General features: G+C 36.5%; 1 protein-coding gene across 8 annotated transcripts in view; it reads right to left on the bottom strand.

Moving 5' to 3' along the window:
* The window catches only part of QKI (QKI, KH domain containing RNA binding), a 160,396-nt gene that overhangs the window by 117,177 nt on the left and 23,350 nt on the right, over positions 1-19,869 (bottom strand). For all 8 annotated transcript variants that reach the window (XR_006606790.1, XM_045080067.1, XM_045080066.1 and 5 more), the window contains exon 2: positions 5,461-5,603. Coding sequence is in view for 7 of the 8 variants with exons in the window: in XM_045080067.1 (XP_044936002.1) it covers positions 5,461-5,603 (143 nt within the window). In the remaining variant the exon portion in view is untranslated. The remainder of the gene's footprint in view (positions 1-5,460; positions 5,604-19,869) is intronic.

A 19,869-nucleotide genomic window follows, 5' to 3' on the forward strand; every position in this document is an offset into this window, starting at 1 on the left:
AAGATCATCTTTTGTTGTGCAGGGGCTTCCCTGTTCATTTTAAGATGTTCAGCAATATCCCTGGCATTTGCCTACTAGATGCCACCGGTATCTCCACCCCCTGTAGTTTTGCCGACCCAGAGTTTCTCCAGATACTGTCAAATTCTGAGAGGGGCAAAATCATCCACAGTGGACAATCACTGGGCTAATGCATCGTTAGCAGACAGGAGCAGAGGCCTTAAACGTGCTGAAGCAGTTTGGTGTGGCTCTGGTACTCCAGGGCCCTGCCGGAAGAGCACGCTCCTACTAGCTGCTGCCCCTTCAGAGTGAGCCCAGAAAGAACACAAAGATCTAAACCCACCGGCAGCTGGCACAGGTCAAGTTCAGCTAAGCCTAATCAGTAGACTCTCAGCCACCATACAATAAAGGCTGAAGAGCACAAAAACCAATGCTTGTTCTATTAAGCCAGTAAGTTTCAGAGTCGTCTATTACGGCGTATTACTATGGCAACTGTTGACAAATACAGCCGCAAAGGAGTAAAGCCAAGATTCAAAACTGAGGGCTGTCTGGCTCAAAAACCCACTATTACCCAACTATGTCAAAGAGTTTTTCTCAACAGAATTAATATCTCCACCTCCAGGATGTGTTTGGTACATAGTAGAGATGCAATAAAAGCTTGCTTTGTTAATAAATATAAATACTGAATGTGAATTTTTAGCCAATTTTCAGTTCGTTTTCAATATGCTACTGTTATACCTCCAAATTAACACTTTTATAAAATAAGTTGCTATGTGCAGACGGAAAGGACAAGTTTAAAGTATAAGTTTAGCAGTATTTGAAAGAGTGAGGCTTTCACACAGATACCCACACCAAATATTTATTGTACATCTACCATCCACCAGACACCCTTCTAGGCAGTGAGAATACAAAAGAGACAAAATCCTCACCCTTATGGACCTTGCATTCTAGTTAACACTTATACAGTGTAACGACATTTTCCAAGTGCTTTATGTGTATTAACTCACCTCTTCTAACTCCTTGTATACCTGTGAGAGACTTACTACCTCCTTATATAGGTGAGAAAACGGAGAACCATAAATGACAAGTAATTTGCCCAAAGTTACAAAGTTGGCAGAGCCAGTCAAGGGTCTGGGTTTGCACCCATACTTTTTAAACTACTATGTCACATGTCCCTTCAAAGCTCTAATAACAAGCAGGAACACCTGGGTGGCACAATCAGTTGAGTGTCCAACTCTTGGTTTTCGCTCAGGTGGAGATCTCAGGGACATGAGACCGAGCCAGGCATCGGACTCCGAGCCCAGTGCAAGTCTGCTTGAGCTTCTCTCTCCCTTTTCCCCTCCTGCCCACACTCCCCACCAGGTTCGCGTGCATATGCTCTCTCTCTCTCTCTCTCTCTCTCTCAAATAAATGTAAAATAATAAAAGCCATTTGAGTCAAAAAGGATGAATTCACAAAATCAAACCTATATACAAATGGTGTGGGTGGAAGAGAACCGTATGAAATTATCTCTTAAGATACAAAAGTGAAGAAAATCAGGAAAAGGAAGAATTCATCTTTTTGTCCACTGTGGCCAATATCTAATTCATAATTTTGAAATAAATCTTTTCCCATTCCCCTGTTTTATTTGAGAACTATTTCCTTTTTTTCAAAAGGTGACATAAAGTTCCTAATACAGAGCACAAAACAGTTACTGCTCATTTGGTATACATTAATAACCTCAAAGAAAAATAATTCTTAAATTCTTATAACAAATATTAACTTTTTTACTTTTTCAGAGAGAGAGGGCATGCCCACACACGTGCGCTGGGGGGAGGGGCGTAGCAAAGGCAAAGGGAGAAAGAGATCTTAAGCAGACACCATGCCCAGCACGGAGCAGCCCAAGGCAGGGCTCGATCTCAGGACCCTGAGATCATGACCTGAGCCAAAACCAAGAGTCAGACACATAAGCCACCCAGGTACCACAATTAACTTAATTCTTGTAATAGAACTCTTGTATTAAATATACCTTAAATCCCTGTAACAAAGTTAAAATTTTAAGGTTTTGAAAAAATTACCTGTAAGACCACAATGGTTTAAATCCATGTCAATCCTCTTATGAATTATAACTAAATTTCTCATTTTAAAAGCTGTGTTAAAATAGATATTGTTGGATGCCAAAAGTCATCCACAACTCATAAACCCACCTACCTATTTGATATGCCCACACCTGGACATCTGACTTCAAACTCAACATGGCTACGTCAGAACTGCTGAATCCCCACCTGCCTGATGGGCTCCTGCCTCAGTCTTTCTATCTTAGGAACTGGTGATTCTGTTCCTCCAACTGATCAAAACCTGCAAGTTATTCCTGACCTTTCTTCACACTCTATACCCCATGTATCAGCAAATGCTACTGGCTCTAAGTTAATAATCTATGCAGGATCCAAGAATTTCTTTTGGCTTTTTGTTGTTGTTGTTGTTTTAAAAAAAATAATAATAATAACGATGTTATTATTTATTTATTATTTGAGAGAAAGTGAGTGCAACGAGGAGGAGGAGGGCCAGAAGGAGAAGCAAACTCCTCAATGAGCAAGGAAGACCCATTCAGAACTTGATCCTGGAACTCCAGGATCATGACCCGAGCTAAAGGCAGTCACTTAACACACTGAGCCACCCAAGAACCAAGAACTTCTAAGTCCTCTTGTTCAAGTTTCTCTTCTACTCCCTAAGCTGGTGTCCCCTTGCCCACAGCAACCAGAATGAACCTATTAAAACCGAACTCAGCCCATTACCACTCTTCAGCTCAAAACATCTGAATGGCTTCCCACTTCACTCAGTAGTATCTGGAATCCCTACAGGGGCTCACAGCCCCTACATGAGATGGCCCCTCTGCTAACTCTCTAATCTTGTATCTTACCACACTTCCCAAGCACACTCATGCCTCAGGAATTACACTGCCTGGAACAGTCTTCCCCCAGATAATGTTCATGCCTTTCTCCCCATCACATCAGTCATGTCTCTGCATCCCCTCCATCTTGTAAGAGATAATTGTACTATAAATACACAATCATCATGTACATGCTTAGCCCACCTTATTTTTTTCAATAGCACTGACTGCACTTAAATATTCATTTGTTTATTTTCCATCTCTGCCACTGCATCATTTGCTCCATAAGAGCAGAGGTACTGTTTAATTCACCATTATACCCACCTCCTGAACAATCCTTGGCGAAAGAACCACCTGTTACCCCACTTCTTCTGTTGATAAACAAGTAAGAGCAGTGCTCCTCAAACTTTAACGTGCACCATAATCAATGACAGGGCTTGGAAGGCAGATTGCGATGCCTCAGCCCGCAGGTTTCTGATTCAACTAGTCTGGGGTAGGGCTTGAACATTTATAAGTTCCCAGAAGGCATGGATACGATATCTGAAGACCACATATTGAGATCCACTGACCTGGACAATGTTACACCGCCTAACAGCTATCAGCAACAGGAGCTGACCATGGCAATGAATCTCAACTGGTGGAAGACAGACAGGAACAAAGTGCAAAGTTACCTACTACTGTACCCACGCTACGAAATATATCTCTTCTCACTTAAGAGGATTATATCAAACATGCCTTTTAAATAATGCAATATAAATATCACCTTCCCTGAACAGGAATTTTTCCAGAAGAATGCAGACCAAGCAGACCAAGATTATTTTCTCTAGCAACATCCTATGATCTTATGTATTCTGTGTTAATGACTACTGCTGAAACTTTATCTTTTAAACAAACAGATGAGAAGGTTGATATCCTTTAATGAAACACCAAACAGCAGTAGACACCAACTGGAATAGCTGCCAAATCATAATTTCCCATCTCTAGGAATCATTCCAGTCATCGAGGGTGGGACCAGAGTAATCATGTCTTGGTTTTATTAGTTAACCTTCCATCTTCAGTCATGGCAGACTGGTCCAAAACACATTTTCTCTGCTAAGAATCTGAAGTTTGAAGATAAAGTGTAGGAAGCACTGAAATCAAATTATGTTAAAAGCAAGGGTCTCAAAGAAAAGGCTGAATTCCTAGTGCTGAGGTTCTCAAAGCTGTATCTTGTATCATGGCCCCTCTCTTACAGGAGGCTTTGTTCTCTAGCCACTTTTTTTAATCCTATGATACCCAATTACCTTCCAACAAACTCCTTGCCTACGTTATCCAGAACTGTTTAGATATGTGCAACCAAAAATACTTACAAAGTAAATATATTAGCCTTAAAGAAAATTGTATTAGAAATGCAACTTGTGAAATGTCAAAGCTTTTTTCCATTAATCCAACTTAAGACATTTATTTTCCATCTTTAAACAAGAAGACTGTCCATATAATCAATGAATCTTACAATATACATCACATTTTGACCTCACAATACCAATTCCTTTTTGCAGAATCAATAGTTTTTCTTTCAGAATAGTTCTCTGAAACCTAGCAAAATACCAACAGTTTGCCTTTATGTATTCAGAAGGCACTGGAACCGATTATGCACATTGGAAGTACATGGTGAACCACCACCAAAAAAGAACCAAAAAATTTTCTTGTGTTAAGTTCCTTATACTATGATGGAAATAAATAGAAAAACAAATTAAAACATACCAAACAGCAAGTGCTCCTCAGAAAAATAAAGAGAATTAAGTGAAACAATGAGTAACTAGATTGCTTTAGATAAAATAGTGAGGGGAGGCTTCTCTGAGTAACATTTGGGCTAAAATCTTAACCGTAACAAGAAGCCAGCCAGTACACAGCTAACATCAACATACTTAGGCTGGGAATAGACCTGACTTGTTCTAACAGCCAATGTGACTACAGTGTATTTAGGAGAGGGAATCTCACTTAAGATGAGGTCAGAGAGATATAAAGAACCATACGACATAGCGCTTTGTAACAAACAAGAGTTTGGAGCTAATTATAAATTAAGTGGTATAGGACAAGGCGGCTACTTGCAACGAGATGTTTATGGAGAGTATCTGAGGAAGAAACAGGAATGAAAAAGACAAAAAAAAAAAAAAGAAAAAAATTATGAACAATGGTTATCATAAAAATTTTGGAGCTGAAAAGAAGCTTGGCAGTCATATATTCCAACTTCTCATTTTACTGAAAGGATGACATAGCCCAGGTTGTGGCTTCTCTGAGGTCAGATTAAAAATGAGAAGAGAATTGTATTTGGTGCTCTCCGCGATATTCAGGCCAAAGCTCTTTCCGTAATTCTGGCCTCAGTATGAAATCTAAAACCAAGTCTTTACCATGCACATTTCCAAAAGTGACAACAGCAGCCATTAAATGAAAATATATCTAAAAAATTTTTTTAACTGTCCACACCAAATTAATACCTCTAGTATTAACCTTCCCTCAGATGACATTTATTTTTATATGTCACCAGATATATCCCTTCCCAAAGTATGTAAAGCAGAAAAAAAAAATTGAATAAGACAACAAAATATACTTACATCTGGATATTCTTTTACAGGCACATAAAGTTTCTCTTGTAACTGAACAATAGGTCCCACAGCATCAGGCAATTCTGCACTCCTTTTCTCTGTACTGCCATTTAATGTGTCATTGTACATGTCTTTCCGTACTCTGCTAATTTCTGTTAAAAGTAAAAATTTTAAATGTGTTAGACAAAAAAATATTCTTGCTAGTCGAGGGGGGGGAAAATAAAACAGAAGGTAGGGGAGGGTTTCATTGATAAAGTGTTAAAACTCAAAGAGTAATGAATTATTAACCTATTCTACCATTCCCTGGATTAAGTCTGTTTAACAGGACTATAGCCTTAATTAATTTTCTACCAAAAATCAAATTTATCTAAACCAAATAATATATTTTATTTTTAAGAGATTTATTATTTATTTTAGAGAATGAGCATACTGGGGGTTGGGTCTGGCAGAAGGAGAGAGAGTCCCAAGCAGCCTCCACCCTCAGGGTGGAGCCCAAGTAGGGGTTCAATCTCAAAACCCTGAGATCACGACCTGACCTGAAATCAAGGGTCGGACATTTAACTGACTGCACCACCCAGGCGCACCCCTATATTTTATTTAAAAATTAACTAAAGAGCCCAAGCTCTTATCCTCTATTTTAACATACCTGTTATTTTGCTTATTTCTCCATGCTTAAATGAGGCCAGTCATTCCAAACAAGAACTTTAATCAAATAAGAATGCCTATTAGACAAAACTAATGACAAAGGCTCTTTTATACTTCAGAACTAATCTGTCTGAATGAGCTTTTGAACTAAATCACTTCCTTAGCTATTTTAGCTATCTTTGGACTATCCAAACAGATGCCCAATAGATAACAGAGATTTTAAGTTCAGCAGAAGTCTGAGTTTGATACATAAGTATCCTAGTCAAAGCTACAGGAAGAGAAAAGATGTCTTAGAGAGAAAAGAGGGAGAAAAGCAACATTTAAGGAATAAAGCAAAGAAGATCCAAACCACGAAGAAATGAAGGTGGGCAGCCCAAGTAGGAAAGAGAGGTGTCAAAGAAGCTGAACAATGACAGAACGAAGAACAGGGTAATCAACAGGGTCAAAAACCACAGAAGTATGGTAAAGTAAAGAGCAAAAGAGGGTACCTTGGATTTGACCACTAAGCCACTGGTGATCAGAGAAGTTTCAAGGAAAAGATGGTTTTACAGAGATCAATCTACATCAGGTTAATATATGAAATATATTAAGAAAGGCAAGAATCTAAAGCCAATGACCTTTTAAAAAATTATTAGGACAATTCCCAGGTATATAAATATGCTTCTTATAAGAAAAAATATAAGAAATCCAATGAATCAAGACTTGCACAAAGAAGTCGATTAATTATTTCAAGAAGTCTTTATTAAACTTCCACACTGTGTTAGAAGATAGCCCTCTGCCCATTAGAACATACTGTGTAATAAGGGTTGTCATTACTAAATTAGCTGGATGCCTCTTTATCTCTCTCCCTATGCTAGAGATTACCTTCTTAGGGAAGAGGCTTGTGTCCATTAGTATTTAAAAGTAAAATGCCTTTTATTTTTATAATGTATTCTGACTGCCTTCCAATCATGGAATTTCAATTTACTGCTATTAAGGAACTTTGAAATATAAATGCACACTTTAATTTTCTTAACTAGTTACTTATATCACTTTGCTAAATAAAACCCAAAACAACAGAAAGTCATGATTGAAGGTGTTCTTACCCAGTTAGACAGCCTTAAATCAGTGAAAATACTGTATCACATACATTTTCTGCTTCAATGAGGGCAATATTCATTTTATAACACATCTTATCTCTTAAATAGCAATTTGCTTGTCAAAGCTTACCAAATGTGCACCTCTGGATAGCAAATGAAATTTTTAAAAAATCAAAAGAAGGTCCCTTGGATTTACCTACATTATAAAAGTAAGACTTCATTCCTTAAGCTCTTTTTAATACTACTTAGTTTCATAACAAACTCTTTCCTAAACATGGCCAGTATCAAAGTAGTGTTTATTTTTTTTTTTTTTTTTTTAAAGATTTTATTTATTTATTTGACAGAGAGAGAAATCACAAGTAGGCGGAGAGTCAGGCAGAGAGAGAGAGAGAAGCAGGCTCCCGCTGAGCAAAGAGCCCGATGCGGGGCTCGATCCCAGGACACTGAGATCATGACCTGAGCCGAAGGCAGCGGCTTAATCCACTGAGCCACCCAGGCGCCCCCAAAGTAGTGTTTATTTTATATTAGCATGCAACAGCAATTCTCCAATCAAGTTTTGAACCACCAAATAATTTAAACATAAATGTTTATATAATTACACAATTACAGTAAATAATTAACCAAAGGACATTAGGGAAATTTAATTACAATTATGCATATATCTTTTAGTCCAGGTCCCTATATAAAAGCACTTTCAATATTAATTTATTACATTTAAATTTCCTCTTCCGAAACTAAGTCTTGTTATGAGGTTAGCAATGCCAACATAAAAATCCTGACAATAGCAAAAAGGAAAACTATAAATAAAATTTGCTTATAAATATAGATGCAAACATGCTATAAAAACAGGCTCCACCAGCATATTTCCAGGTAAACAATTTTATCAAACTTAGAAAAACCAAGAGACTTAGAAGAAAATTCAGAAGACTAAATTAAAAAAATACATAAATACCACAATAATCCATGACCTTTACATATCCACTTAGATGATAAAATAGAAGATAATATTTACCATTTAAATTTTATTTCTATAAATATTTCTGTGATTCTCTGATTCTTAACTGAAAGTTCTGAGATTCTGCTAGCCATTATGGCTCCACCTCCTAGAAAAACACCTGGAACACAGTGGGCCCTCTGTTAATACTCGGTGCACTGGGCAGGTAGGTGGGTAAATGAGCTAGGTTCTAAGGCATTAGCGTTGAACAAGCCATGGTTTCAAGCTTTCCAAAAGTTAGTCTCATATGGGATATACATAAACTCTGAGAAAGAAACTGTGAAGCAAAGGTACAAACAATATAATTACAAATTCTAGTTTTCTTAAGATAAAAGGTTCTTCTACCATGCTTCTTTTAGTCTCAGATATATCACTCAATTTAGTAATACAAATCATAAGCAACACTGTACTGACCGTAATGAAAAGACAACCAAGTCCTAGTTCTCAAATATCTTACCATCTTATTCATTGTGGGGGTCTAACCAGCTGAGTACTACCTTTATCAACAGCACCTTTCTAACCAGGAAATCACTAGCACTTCTTGCTATGTTATTCCCAATACTCAAGTCAAAACAAGTTCTGGGGAGCCTAGCAGGCTCAGCTGATGATAGAACGTGCAACTCTTGATCTCCAAGCCCCACAATGGGTATAAAGATTACCTAAAAAATAAATCTTGTTTGTGTGATTTTAGATCTCTTAAACTCTCTGCACCTTTACTTCGTGTAATTAGAGGTTGCTTACTGAATGACTCAACTAAATCCACTGTTCTCCAACCTTAGTATGCAAGAACCCCACTTATTATTTTCTCTCCTAACACCGTATTTTACAAAGTTTTTTCTGCAATGCTTGCAGTACGTAAGTCCTGGCAAGCAAAGGTTTTTGTTAGTTATACCATAAAGTATATCTAACCATGGCCAAAATATTACAGAAACATGTCATGGGTATGGGTAGTGCTTTAGTTCCTTTGTAAGTGGTAGATTTACAAGTGTTCATTTATGAAACATGGAAGTGCTTCATAATTAATATATTTTATACTACAGACCCTTGAATAAAACAGTCTATAATACAAAGGTCCACTTATATCCAGATATTTTTTTCAATACAGTATTGTCAACATATTTTATCTTCCTTAAGATTTTCTTATTAATATTTTTTCTCCAGCTAACTTTTATTGTAAGAATACAGTATATAATATATATGGCATACAAAATATGAATTAATTGACTGTTTATATTATTGGTAAGGCTTCCAGTCCACAGCAGACTATTAGTAGTTAAGGTTTTGGGGAATCTAAAGTTATACATGGATTTCTGACCATGAGGGGAGTCAGTGCCCCAATGCCCTGTGTTGCTCAAGAGTCAATTGTATTACATTTTGTTTTATCAAACACTGCATGATAATGCTCAAACATCTCATCTCCACAATATCCTCATCAACCTATAACCGTGGCTCAGAGCACCGTAAGTTCAGAAGCATTTGTTTAATCACCTAGCATAAAAATTCCCATTACAATAATCCCAGAAATCCTATCAGGACAACTTGTTTAAGACATCTCTGAAGTTATTAGAGTTTACAAATTTTACTGAGTCAAAATCATTCCTAAAAATTCTCCCACTTCCCCCCATTCAACACTCCAAAGGTCATTAAACAGATCCAATGCCTTGTTCCTATGACAAAAATACTTAGAAGAGTTCTGTATCTGAGTACCTTCTTCTCTGAGCTATATAATAATACGGTTCTATACCTTTTCACTCATTCAGACACACTCCCACATATCTATGTCCTTTAAAATGGAAAATCCTTCCCTGAAACACATCCTTCCCTGACAAATGAGAAGAATGCAGATAGGCTGCTTACTTCCAATCCCAAACACTCCAAGTCCACAGTGTGCTTAAGAACACCTTTCTTTCTTTGATGAACATAACACGTGACACAAAAGGTGGAGCTAAGCCAAGCTTTCACCATTCCATACTTCCACAACTGTTTGTTTAGACCGAGTATTTTTTCCTGGTTGTTTTCTACTAGACAAATCCCTTCCAACTGTGAATCTATCAGCTGACATCCTTTAGGGATGACTCTTCTGGCTCAAGGATCCAACAAACTGCACTTTCCTAGTACACACATTTCTGCAGCTTGCATACTGAAATACAGGCATACCTTATCAACTACCTGATGAAATCTCAAGCCACACTAGGATCCAAACCCACTCTGGTTCTGCTAGTTTAAACAGGAAATAGTCTGTTTTGGATTCCACAGGTTGCATCAGCAACTTCAGAACACAAACCTTTCAGCTTTTGGGAGTATTTACCTTTCCAGCACTCAGGGTCCTCTAATTTTTCATGTTCTCTAAAACTGATATTTGATTATGACTTTTTTTTTTCAAATTCCCATATCCTGAAAACTACTTTTGTTTAAGACTGAAAATTTGTTTCGGTCTTACTACTTAGTGTCTCCTTACATTTCTCTGTTTAACAATCCTGATTTTTCCCTTTTTATTTTATTTTATTTAAGATTTTATTTATTTATTTGACAGAGATCACAAGTAGGCAGAGAGGTAGGCAGAGAGAGAGGACGAAGCAAGCTCCCCACTGAGCGGAGAGCCCCATGCAGCCCGATCAAATCCCAGGACCCTGAGATCATGACTCTGGCAGAAGGCAGAGGCTTTAACCCACTGAGCCAGCCAGGTGTCCCTATTTTTCCCTTTTTTTAAACTCAATCATCAGTCAGTGAATTCTGCTCCTAAGAAGAAAAATAGTCACTGCACAGTTCTGTCCTATGTGACCTGTTAATATCACATCACCTTTTCCCCTAATTTACCTAATTCACCAAAAAACTAAAACCTTTGCTTTAAAATCATTCTTATCACTTCATAAGGCTCAGCTCATTTTTGCCTTTGGCACTTTATCCCCATGACTCTTTCATTCTATCTGAATCACTATTTGTGCATCCCATCCTCTGCCACCTTAAAATTTTGCACATTTTTAAAATTTCTGAATTATTGGATTAACTAACATATCAATCTCTCTGTGGGAAAGTAATATCAGAAATAAGGATAACCTGAAGAACTATTAAAGAACAGAAAAATAAAGGCTGAGAAATCTAAATTATAAAATTAAGTAGTTATTTCCCAAGACAGATACATAATGGCTATGTATAAATTTAATAGTACAATGCTGGAAGACTGGATAAAAACTTGAATATAACCCTATTTACTGACTGGTTTTAGAATTTTTTCAACATGGGCGCCTGGGTGGCTCAGTTGGTTGGACGACTGCCTTCAGCTCAGGTCATGATCCTGGAGTCCCGGGATCGAGTCCCACATCGGGCTCCCAGCTCCATGGGGAGTCTGCTTCTCCCTCTGACCTCCTCGCTCATGTTCTCTCTCACTGTCTCTCTCTCAAATAAATAAATAAAATCTTTAAAAAAAAAAAAAAAGAATTTTTTCAACAAAATTAAACCAAGAAAATAAAAATTAGGAAATGAAATATGAAAAATATTTACTGGCTCAAGAGTACATAAAAAGCCTATTAATGATATGCAAATAACATAAAAATAAAATGCATTAAATTATTTTCAGAATTTTAACAATAAATTAAAAGACAATTTTTTAAAACACTGAAAACATTTTCACATAAAACACATTTTACACCCAGTGTTGTGGTAGCTAATTCCAATTGTTCAACTGGTCTGCTGCTATCATTTTATTCAGGCATCTGTTTGCTTTTTCTTTGAGCCTTAAATTTAAAATCAAGCAAAAAATTATCTTATCATTATAATACAGCTAGACCTAAAAATACAGAAAGAAATGAGAATGTTACACTGTCATTTGACCATTACTGCCTTGTTTTTAAAATTAATGCTTTCATTAATTTATTCAGTGAAATAAGAGCTACTTATAAAAATATGTTTTGATGTACATAGTAAAAGTTTTATAAGTGAAGTTAAAATGACAGCTTTCATAATTTCAACTGAAATTTAAATAGGCTCTATCATTTCCTCAGTATCTGCTGGACATTAATCTGGCACAGGAACATAAAAAGCAAAGGAAGATTTTATTTATCTTAAGGTCTTAATTAACAAATCCCTACACTCTATCTACAAGAAACTTACTAAATCTTAAAACAATAATATTAGCAGTCTATTTATAACCAAACACCAGTTTAGGTGATGGCTGTTATGTACTTAGAGGGAACAAAGATCTATAAAAAGTAATTTCTAATTCAGCTTTTACTAAATACAGGGAAAGTTTTGAAGATAGTTTGAGTAGAGCAAAAATAATGTAACTTCACTGTACTTACTTTAAAAAGCCACACCCACAAGGTACAGAAAGAAAATAGTTTAAAACACAGGCTAATAGAGACTACACAACATTTAGTAAAATGTATTTAGCTTACTCGAATAATCAAATAAACCCGATTTAACATGGAGGAAATTGCTCAGAAACTAACCCCCCCCAAAAAATCAAGCCATCAATAATTCTCTAATGGGACCTGACTTGGAGTATTGAACTTACAACCATAAGCAAAAAAAGAAAAACTACAAAATTAGACTTAACATCATAGCTTTCCCTTGGATTGCTCTGGCAATTTAATTTAACAATTGTGTAAAGTTGTGGATAAATTTTACCAAAAAAAAAAAAAGCAAAGGTCTTAAAAAATGTCCATCCTGGGGCACCTGGGTGGCTATGTGGGTTAAGCCTCTGCCTTCGGCTCGGGTTATGATCTCAGGGACCAGGGATCGACTGAACCCACATCGGGCTCTCTGCTCAGCGGGGAGCCTGCTTCCTCCTCTCTCTGCCTTCCTCTCTGCCTACTTGTGATCCCTCTCTCTCACTGTCAAATAAATAAATAAAATCTTAAAAAAAAAAAAAGTCCATCCTAATTCCATAATTGCTCTCCGCAGCAGTTTTATATCATGGAATATATCATGGACAGACACACAGAAGTCAAAGAAAGGATATAACTATTAACAGTAATCATCTCTGGAAGATGGATTTATAGGGACTATTTTTGACTTTCACATTAGATTCACATAAGAATTTTTTTTTTTTTACTTCCATAAAATAGTAAAGATATTTTCATTAGGATGTTAGGAAGTATTTTAAGTCAAAATGTTGTTTATAATATTGGATTATAATTAAAGGATTAAGTCACTGACTCCCAACTATAAAAATAAACTACAAAGACCTGTTTTTTTTAACATGAGCAGCTTCCACCATGCTGAAATACTTTATATATGAATTATTAAATGATTCTCACCATAATGTGAAGTAGACAGAATACCCACTTTATGAAAGAAACAAATAAAGGGGAAAAAAATAGGGCTCAGAAATTTAAGAATTGGTCCAGTGTCACAGCAAGACCAACCAGCTTTTTATTTAGAGTTTCATTAAAGACTTTCTGGAACAAGAAACCCTTAAAACTTACTTTAGGAGATGGTAATTAGAGAATGGAAAAAGAGAAAACGGGACAAACCAACTTAGTTTATGGCCAGATGTGCTCTGACAAGTTCAGCGCACTGTTTTCCTAGTGACTGCAAAAAAGACTGCCCTCCTCCTCTTTTCATGCTAACAAAACACCGCTTCAGTGGGGGAACTCTAGGCCTAAGTGCCTGGAAAAGTGACAATCCTGAATGAATAAATGCATGTTGCTGGCATATAAAGAAGGCAAAATAGGCCACTACGAAGAACAGAAACGAAAGGGGGAAGGCATTTTTTTTAAGTGAATAAAAACCAATAATTTAATTGGAATAGGCATCCTTTCTCATTTAAACTGAATTTTGTTTGGAAGTCATTTTAAACATGGTTAGTTTTTATGTTATACGTCAAAGATTTTTTATGAAAAATATTGCCTTGGGGTGCCTGGGTGGCTCAGTGGGCTGATGCCTCTGCTTTTGGCTGGGTTCGTGATCCCAGGGTCCTGGGATCGAGCCCCGCATCGGGCTCTCTGCTCCGTGGGGAGCCTGCTTCCCTTTCTCTCTCTCTGCCCGCCTTTCTGCCTATTTGTAATCTGTCTGCCAAATAAATAAATAAAATCTTAAAAAGAAAAGAAAAATATTGCCTTCTGTTCATTTAGTTTTTTAAAAATAAACAGGGGAAACCAATCCTTATCTCTATATAATAATCACTGCATTAAAATTTACATCTGAAGGTTAAGAAACCTAGTTAAGAAACACCATTAATGCAGAGCTGAAGAAGATGCAATAATAAACCAGCAGACACTACTGGGATCCAGGTAAAAAGTTAATACTTGAGAATCTAGCTATTCTTATTAATAACTCTTTTCCCAACCCTTTTAATATTTCTTAAAGAACAGAAACAAATTCCTAACAATGGAAAATGGGTGCCCAACATACATGGGTAGATTTTACCATATACTTCTACATACCTTTGAAATGTTTAAGCATCTCAATACATTAACTTCTTAAAAATAAATGCTTGCCTCAGAAGATTTTACTGATAACAACAGTAACAGATTAATATCCATGAGAACACAATGACATAAATTACTGAATAAACAAATACAAGAAGGAGAAGTGGCAGATCTTCCTTACAGAATTCCAGTTAAGATGGAAGGAAAGATGGATATAGAAAATCACCGTTAGAAAACCACCAGGGTAGTTAAGTATCGCAGATAAGAACTACTCAATGGGTACTGCTAAAATGAGTTTAAAGAAAAAAAATGAGAAACAGGGTTCTCTGTTCAGAGTATCTCCCCATAAGTCATTTACTAATTATGAAGAAAAAAAGCAATTAACCATCCAGTGGAGAAACTTGGCACAGTCCACCTTAACCAGGTGATCGAATACTATCACCAATAAGATATATACTAGCATGACAAACTGAGAAAGGCCAAATGGTAATTTTGTTGTTTTCTTGCCAAATATGCACAACCTTAATCTAATCACGAGAAAACATCAAACTAAATCTGAATAGTATTCAAACTAAAATTGAATAATACTCTACAAACTAAATGACCAGTTATCTTCAAAAATATCAAGAAAGGCATCATGAAAGAATGTGACACTGTCACAGACCTCGGATACCACAGGGACATCACTACTAAATACTGTGTGCGATTATGGATTGGACCCTGTACCAGAAAAGGATGTGAATAGGAAACTGGTGAAGTCTGAGTAAGAGCTATAAATTAGCTAATAATATGATATCTATGTTAACTCCCCAGGTCCCCTAATTGTACTACAGTTATATGAGTTCTTACCATTAACCTCTGTGCTGTAAATCTATTTTTGTATAAGTCTAAATTTGCTGCAAAATAAAGTTTTTGCTTTGGCCTCAGAGTTATTTATCCTCATTGAGGGGGAACAGTTGAGGGAGAGAATGAAAGCCATGCAAATGTCTTACTTTTCTAGCGTTTGAAAAAATAAAATGCCTGCTTACCAATAAAACTGAGGATCTCAAAGTCATTAAGAATAATCTCTTTAATTCAAAATAACCTTTCAGATTTTAACAGTTACTGCTTAAAAAACCCAATGTACTTTAAACGAGCCTTAAGAACCTTAGGACTACAATCCATAAACAATAATCTTTCCATAAGCACAGAACCTCTCTTAATAACCACAAGTAGTAAGGGGAAAAAAAGCACTGGCCTTCAATTTATGCAACCTAAATTTTATTTCTGACCCCCTACAGGATCTAGCTCTGTGGCTTTGAATTTAACCCTCTGGGTCTCAGTTTCCTCCTCTGTAAAATCAGGTTAGACCGGATCAGTAATATTGATCAGGAGGAGTCTGGGCACCTGCCTGTTTCCTCTGAGAACCTCATTTTGTGCCCTCTGTGTATTATCAATACCCCATAGGAAAGGGCTGCATAAACTCAACAACCAATCAAAAACCACAGACAGTCAAACCTACTCTTTTCAGAATTTACATTTCAAAATATCCTAAACTAATCGTCAACAGGATTTATTTTAAGTAATATCCTTGGTAAAGCACCAAATCATCATATAACCAGCTTTACTATTTATTTTTGTGGGAGGTAAGGAGAGGGCCGCCCTATGCATCTTATCCTCCTCGAGCTCTAAATTACTTAGGGCTTTAAAAGGAATCTGGTAAACGAGTGAAAATAAAACAGAACTCCCAAAAATTTTGAAGGAATTATGTCTGTGTAGGGGGAGAGGTGGAGATAGGTTGCTTTTCCTACCTAACAATTTATCTGATTTTTAATTATCCTTTTCAATTATATTCCAAATTCCTCCTAAGCTCAATGGAGGAAAAACTGAAGATCACTAATCATACATCCCTTGTGTATCTGAACATCATCTTAATTCCACAAACTGAAGCAAATCAATGTCCAATGACATTCACATTTGTTACAGCAGCCCATGTACATGAGAAATCCCTCATACTAAAAAAGCAAAGGAGTTTTATTAAGCTATAATAAACAATCTACTATATATGATATTCCAAAGGTCCTTTATAGCAAGCACTGAGATTGAATTTAAAAACTTGAAACTTTGTAACAAGAGCAACATACACAATACCTTCAGTTGTCAACGTAATTGATACTGAAAACATTATTTTAACATGGTATTTTAATATGATCCCCTTTAATGAAACAAAAGTTGGTTTACTTTACAAAAAAACAGATTCAGAAAATCTAATGTTGCCTATGCTACCGGCTACATTTACTACATTTTTACTGCCTCTTAAAAGTATACATTTTACTATCTTATAAAAATACTCTTAGAATGCAATTTTAATACGAGTTTATAAAATGCAGAATACAGCACTCTTCTGAGATCATAAAAGCTTAATTTATTAGAACGGAAACTAAATGTTATCATATAAAAATATTACCAAAATAATACAAGAAAAATCCTGGTCAAAGACATTCCTGAACTCCCAAATGCCTGTATCCAACTGTCTTCTAAACATGTCACCTCGACACACTTAAAACCAAACTCCTATCTGTCCCCAAATGTGCTCCTCCTGATCTCAAAAACTGGCAAGTCCATTCTCTCACACATCATACCCAATCTACCAAGAAATACTATTTACTCATCTTCTAAAATATACCCAGAATCCCACTGACCCTCCCCCCAACCCACCACCCCCCTAGTTCCAGCCACAATCATCTCACCTAAACCAGTGAAATTACCTAACTGGTCTACCCCATTTCCACCACTGTCCCTGTCAGCCTCGTCTCTATTTTCCAGAGTTAGCCTGTTCAAGTCCAAGTGACATGTCACTCCTTTGCTCAAACCTAAGGGAGTTGTCGGTCATTATTTTTTGGTCTCAGGACTCCATGTGTAGTTAAAAAAGAGTTTTGTTGTGCAAGTTACACTTGTTAATATTTAACCATACTACAAATCAAAACCAAAAAGTATCTCCATTACTCGTGATTTACTTTAACGTAATAGTAAACCCCATTACATTTTGACAAAAAAACATTTTATCCAACAAAACAAAACAGTGAGGAGAGATACTGTTCTATTTTTGCAAACTGTTTAAATGTCTTTCTTAATAGACACAATGGAATTCTCATTTTTTCCCTCCAATCTTTTTTCGATTTCAAACCATTGCAGTATCACACAGCATACAGCCTCTGAAACACTCCACTATAAACTTAAGTGAGAATGAGAATAAAACAGTCAAAAAAACTTGCTGTTATGAAAATAGGTAGACCTCACAGACTCCTGAGAGACTACCCAGACCACATTTCACCCATGCTCTAATGAGCTTGCATCTCAATTAGTGTAAAAGCCCAGGTCCTCACAGCAGCTCCCCTTTACCCTCCCCTCCTGACCTTTCAGACCGACTCTCCTAACCAGTTGACCACGACCCCCCTTCACCCTCCAAGCCTCATTCATAGCCACAGCCACACAAGGAACTGCAGGTCCTGGCCTCACCGTTTTGCACGGACTCTTCCCTCCTCTTGGAAAGCTATTTCCCAGGGAGCAGTATGGTTCACTCTATTAACCCCTTTAAATCACTGTTCTAACATCAATTCTTCAAAAAGGCCCACCCAGATCTCCCTATTTAAAACCACAACCTGCTTCAATCTATCCAAAACACTTCTATCTCCTTTAACCGGCTCAGAGTACCCTCAGAACCTATATTGTCTAATATATCATAGAACATACTGATTGCTTATTGCCTGTCTCCTACAAGAATGTAAACTCCGGAAGGACAGACAGCTTTGCTTTTTGTCTTTTGTTATATTCCCAAGGATCTGTATCCTTGGGGAAAAAACACCTTTTGAACAATATTGGCAGGACAATTAGTACAAAAACATACAAAGCTACAAAAACATGCTTGAAACTTCACTCGAGCATCAGTAAGTTACTAGCTTCACGACTTACTCCTGTTCCCTTTAAAGTAACAGAAATGCACTCCTCTTCTCAAAAGGGCTTGCTGTATTTATTCAGGATTTGTGAAAATCTAAAACACTTAGTTAATAACATATGTTCATTATATCAGTGTTAAATTCCTCTGGTGTGTTTTAGATCAAATGACAAGATAAAACACACAAGCATCTAAATGAATGGGCTTAGAAGCTTTGAAAAAACCCTAACCCATAAGAAAAAGACTACCCCTTATCAAGACTGCACCAAAGGGGTTATAAGTGATTCATTCCCCTTGAAAATTTTTTAATAACCTCTAACATTTATGATCAGCAAAGTTTACAGTCTGTTCAAGGCTTATTTAGTAAAAATAATAGGGAAAGCAGTGTCAGAATACAGTAAAAGCCACACAGAAAAGAGGGGAAAAGGTAAGAATATAGAAATGGGAGATACAGATAAAAAAGAGGGAAAAGCAGAGAGATACATACAGTAATGAAGGAAAGAAAGAACAGTATAATCTAAAGTAAAACTAGAATGATAGTCTCATTTAAGCTCTGAAGGGACTAGCTGCACATACTTCAACCACATGGTCTACATTTACTCTATCATTTATAAGGACCATCGAAGATAACTCTACACCTAAATTTCTGAATTTCACAGAAAAAGTTCTTTCAACTAGAATGCACTTGTAGACTCTCTGGCAGATACTCAAACTGCAATTATTCACCGACTATATGCTATTTTTCTATGGTATCAGGCACTGTGTTTGGTGCTAGGCTGACCCTGGTAAGCAAAGTGATTCCTGCCATCACAATTCTTCTGGTAGTAAGAACTGGTTTCTATGTAAAAAGATTAGAAGGTTAGAAGTGACTGACAATGAGGCTAAGCGTCCTGGGACATAAATACCTGGACCTGAACATTAGACGAAGTAAATATTTTTAAAGAGTAAGCCAGAGTTCTATGGTTCTATGGTTTCTTTTGATTCCACAGTAGAAGAGATCATGCCAGGGAAAGCTGGATTCTAGGTATATAAACAATCACTTTAATTATTAAGAAGGAAAGGACAATAAAAGCAGAAAAAAATGATGTATATTTATCACTCTAATGACACACATTTATGTTGATGATGCTGATAAATGAAAAAATGCTTAAAACATATGCTTCTGTCCCCTTCAAGGATTTTTTTCCAAACCTCAGTTTTCTGACTTCTAATCCATCTCTGTAGTGGATTGTTATTTTTAGTAATGACTGTAATTATCCAGGCAAGTACTTCTGTTTTTCTCACCCATGGTACTTTTTCATTTACTCAGAAACTTCTCAAAGGCAAAGGTCAATGAAAAGTTGCGTATTTTAGAATAGTCACGCTAAGGTTTAAAGATGTGGAAGTTACTATGCA

This window comes from Mustela putorius, unplaced genomic scaffold, assembly GCF_011764305.1.
Source record: "Mustela putorius furo isolate JIRA1106 unplaced genomic scaffold, ASM1176430v1.1 tig00000450_pilon_pilon_pilon, whole genome shotgun sequence".
NCBI classification, from domain to species: domain Eukaryota; kingdom Metazoa; phylum Chordata; class Mammalia; order Carnivora; family Mustelidae; genus Mustela; species Mustela putorius.